At 34.6% G+C, this 4,672-nt stretch overlaps 1 protein-coding gene across 1 annotated transcript; it reads right to left on the bottom strand.

The window, feature by feature from the left end:
- Positions 1-1,937: 1,937 nt before the first annotated feature.
- Positions 1,938-4,009, bottom strand: hacd4 (3-hydroxyacyl-CoA dehydratase 4). The gene is made up of 5 exons (XM_016543065.1): positions 3,870-4,009; positions 3,457-3,584; positions 3,029-3,138; positions 2,705-2,811; positions 1,938-2,020 (listed from the first exon to the last, which is right to left on the bottom strand). Exons 1-5 carry the CDS (start codon positions 3,898-3,900, stop codon positions 1,938-1,940), a joined length of 459 nt encoding a protein of 152 aa, XP_016398551.1. The 5' UTR covers positions 3,901-4,009.
- Positions 4,010-4,672: the final 663 nt, after the last annotated feature.

Here is a 4,672-nt window from a genome sequence, read left to right as displayed (position 1 = left end):
CTCTTATGAGAACCAGTCTGAAAAAATTATGTTCACCCTAACCAATATTTTCACGCGTAATATATCCTTTTTAGCAACAGTCTTGTAACTGATATTTTCAATTAGTAAATTTCTAAACTTATTTGTGAAAGAAAAACATTACTTTTTAATATATGCTATTATACCATGTTATATCCGATTTATCTTCTTTTGGAATCATTTAATTGGTGGCAGCATTGGAGAGCATCTAGAAGTTCTGACACCATACAATTGCTTTCTTGGAGTGAATTTTATTTAAAACGTATTAATGACAATAATAATTTCATTATTTTATAGATTGTGTTGAACAATGTTTTTAAGCTGTGTGCTGGTTTTAGTAATAATCTGTGAGCAAAAAAACAAACAAAAAAACAATTTTAAATATAAATTAACAAGGTCTATTTGACCTTGGTTTTCTTGCAGGCATACGTAAGAATGCCTAAAGTCCAGAAACACCATTAATGTTGATAAACATAATGCTGAGTGTGGTAGCCTATCAATAATGTATCCAATCTATGTAGTTCACTTTAAGATAGACATATGTTTTAAGGCTGGCTACATTTTTTTTTTTTTAAATACTGTAAATTACTGCAAATATTTGTAAAATAACTTATGCAAATGAATACAGTAATATTATTAATCAAAATATGGCATGTGTATGTTTTACACACAATAATTCAAAACTGTTCACACTTGTTTCTAAATATGTGAATGTACAAAATGTAGTTCAAAGTGCACAGATGGCATGTGTGCGTCCATCAATCTGAGAAGTACGGAAGAGTGCGTATACGAGGTGGAGGAAGAGGAGGTCGAGGAAGAGCAAGAACAGTCATTTCAGATGAAATCAGAGCTACTGTGATAGACCATGTTCTTGTGCATGCGATGACAGAGACAGGACAAAAGAGTTCAACCTAATTTGAGCAGATTCTCTGTGCTGGCCACCATACTCAGTTGGAAAGTTCAAAAGAAAAGTGGAAGAGAATCTTGTGTAGAATTGCAAGACTACCATATTAGAGTGGAACTGGCCTGTGTTGACATAAACGTGCTGTCGTGGATGTATTGGCAGTAGCAAGTCTCGGTACTCGCTCTGCCGCAACAGCAGCAGCATAGCAGATCTATTCCGCCAAGACCAAATACATTAACATTGTCATGTACATTACCATGCCAATCGCTCCCAGAGTTGTCATGACAGAAATATATTCACCAAACTTAGGTATTTCTTTTGATGTGTGTGTGTGTGTGTGTGTGTGTTTTATTGCAAAATATATACTAAATAAAATAAACAGGGTTTTTTTGTAACTACATGCACTGGACCAGGGGTGCCCAAACTCGATCCTGGAGGTGTCCTGCAGAGTTTAGCTCCAACTTGCCTCAACACACCTGCTGGTAAGTTTCTAGTATGCCTATAAGAGCTTGATTAGCTGGTTCAGGTGTGTTTAATTGGGGTTGGAGCTATACTCTGCAGGACACCGGCCCTCCAGGACTGAGTTTGGGCACCCCTGCACTGGACACTGTGTTCTCCATTTTTTGATGTAGTGTCTAATGAATGATCTGTAGTGTGTATATTATTGACTAATGTGTGTATGATTTGAAAGCTTTGTTTGATTTTGAGTACAGGTGAAATGGTTTTGAAGCGATTGTTTGATTTTGCCAGAACTGTCAGGGGTTCTGTGAATTTAGTTTGAAGGTTTGGATATGTGTTTAAGGTTTTGAGAAAAAGAGTGATGGTTTTAAGAAATGTGTATTAGCAATTCAGAAAAACTGTAAATACTTACAATTGTAACACTGAACAAACAAACATAATTGTGTTTCGACACAGGGCGGAGTTCAACAAGCCACTCCGCCTCCAACATAATACTCCTAAGGTTAAAATGTTTGGCACTGGTGAATAGGAGAACCTGTACTGATAATTTCTCTGGTTAGTCTTTCTTCAGTTTCTTATTCCAGCTCTCAAGATCCTCCTTCCTTTCCTTCAGCAAGAGTAGTACTGTTAAACTGGATCCTTCAAAACAGTGAGATGAAGACAATCAGCTGAACCACTCATGACTTCATGAAAATTTAAATGTTTTTTTTGTTTTTTTTTAAACTGTTCAAAATATTTTGTGTATATGCATACTATTGTATTCACATATGAATTTACAAAATTTATGAATTAAGCTAAATTTCAACTTCCACTAAACATAAATTAACCAGTCTTAGCACATAGTTTATCAATTGTTAATATTTAACAGATGGATTGTTTATATAATAATTACTTTCATAATTATACACTATTTGTTTAAAGAAGGGCAAAATGGATATTAAACCTTAACTATTTTTCAATGTTGAGAAGGTTGAGAAATGTTTAATTTTTATGTATTATTGTAAAAACAAGAGCATTCATTTTTTAGGTTTTATGAGAATATCTCATATTTTATAGGAGTATTGTTATTTTTACCCTTTTTATCTACAGTGTCTACCAAACAGGTGAAAACATGTCTACTAATGACTTTTGAAAAAAAATTATAATAATAATAATTCATACAATTGATTAAAAAAAAACATATTCTGCTTTGATCACTTAATTTATATTTTCAAAGTTAGCTGGTCAGCATTAGGAAAGATTATGTGATGGCCATTTACATTTTTCCCAAATTGTGAGAATATTATCCAAAATAATATTATTTTAATCATAATCACATTTTACCTTCTGTGACAGCAGACAGCAAGTACACTGGGATCGAGAGTGTTTGATGCACCCATAGCATTTTAAAATATGGTGTGCCTATAAGGCAAAATAACTCATGTGGATACCTGTAGGGGGGAAAAAAATTTAAAAATATTACAGACAGAATGCTCTGTTGCAAAACCTACAGTATATTAGGTCTTCAAGGCACTACTGAAAGTCCTATATTGATGCCACAGTGAATTTACCAGCAACTGTTTATAAATGTTATTACAAAGAGTAAAGATAATAATGACCTTCAGAATTACTCACAGAAGCCTGCATGCAAACACAAAAGACTCAAACCTTAGAAGGCCCAGTATATTCCACAGATAAAACTGCACACACACGACTGGTTTACTCTGAAACTCTTCCAGACTGATGAGGAGAAACAGAAGGACATTTCTCTGCATTACCTATAAATGGAAAACTGCATTAATGAATAATAAAGGTGAATAGAAATCAGGTAGCTTAAAAACGGTATAACCCTATAGCTCTAAATTGGACACATTTTTATGTACTTCCTTATATGCACTACATGCACTTCCTTCTGACTAAATTATGATTTACAGCCAGAATTGGGGAAACATTTCATAATATCACAAAAACAGAAACTAGATTTTGAAAGTTAAAAAAAAAATTTTAAATGAGCTCTTTTTTATACATCTTAGGTACAGTTGTGCAAATTCAAGGTTTGTACATTTATTACTGTAAATATGGTCTTTATATTTTACCTGCATGAAGCGAGGGAAAAGTCTGCACTCCTCAAAACCATCTGCAATATGAAACAGTTCCAACAAAGACAGAAGCTGACAAGCGCCCATTATAACGCCCACAAAGTAGAAGGTGCCAGCCTGGGCATCTAAGAACAAAACACAAGTTATCAGAAGAGCTTTGTTTCACTTGATTATATCCATTAAAAATGCAAAGTAATATTTTAAGCTCTGAAATGTGTGGAAGTCATGAGCTCTTTCATAAGAGTGTTCTGCTTTGGTTGTTACACAACTCTAAACAGCCACTTGAGTATTTCTCAAATAACATCTTGGGTACAATTGGTAGAGATGTAAATAAACTGTGGGTTTGTTTAACATCCCAGATTATTTACATGAGCAGACATTTCAGAAGCGAGTTCATAACTGTTGCTTACCTTCCCCAAAAGAGAGAAATCTGGCTGTCATGTTTGTGAAAATCCATGTGTGTCCATAGAACTGAAGCAAGTTGTACGAAAAGAGATATGCGAGACTGAGGCTAAACCTGCAAAAGATTACATTTTCAAGTAATAGACTTGTGCAGCATATGAAAAGAAGTCATTAATATAGCCCTCTTCCAAATTCTTCATCAACATAATGACGAATTTTAGTGCGCAATTGGTTGAGGTTCATTTCGCGATACTTTTTAGATTCAAGTGCAGTTAGTTAAAGGATTAATTAACTTCCAGAATAAAAATGTCCTGATAATTTACTCACTCCCATGTCATCCAAGATGTTCATGTCTTTCTTTCTTCAGTCGCAAAGAAATTAAGGTTTTTGAGGAAAATATTCCAGGATTTTTCTCCATAGTGGACTTCAATGGGGACCAATGGGTTGAAGGTCCAAATTGCAGTTTCATTGCAGCTTCAAAGGGCCAATGGGTTGAAGGTCCAAATTGCAGTTTCATTGCAGCTTCAAAGGGCTCTACATGATCCCAACCGAGGAATATGGTTCTTATCTAGTGAAATGATCGGTCATTTTCTAAAAAAATAACCATTTCTATACTTTTTAACCACAAATGCTCATCTTGCACTAGCTCGACTTCACGCATTACGTAGTCATGTTGGAAAGGTCATGCGTGACGTAGGCGGAAGTACCGACCCAGTGTACAAAGCGAACGTGCAAAGAAAGTCAAATGCCCTTTAAAAAAAAGTTTAAACATCGATGTTTGGTGATTTTGAAGTTGGAGAAAATGAGTTTT

This window comes from Sinocyclocheilus rhinocerous, unplaced genomic scaffold (genome assembly GCF_001515625.1).
Source record: "Sinocyclocheilus rhinocerous isolate Xijiao unplaced genomic scaffold, SAMN03320098_v1.1 scaffold1841, whole genome shotgun sequence".
Lineage (NCBI taxonomy): Eukaryota > Metazoa > Chordata > Actinopteri > Cypriniformes > Cyprinidae > Sinocyclocheilus > Sinocyclocheilus rhinocerous.
Note: the sequence above shows the minus strand (reverse complement) of the source record. Positions and strands in the feature narration are given on the sequence as shown.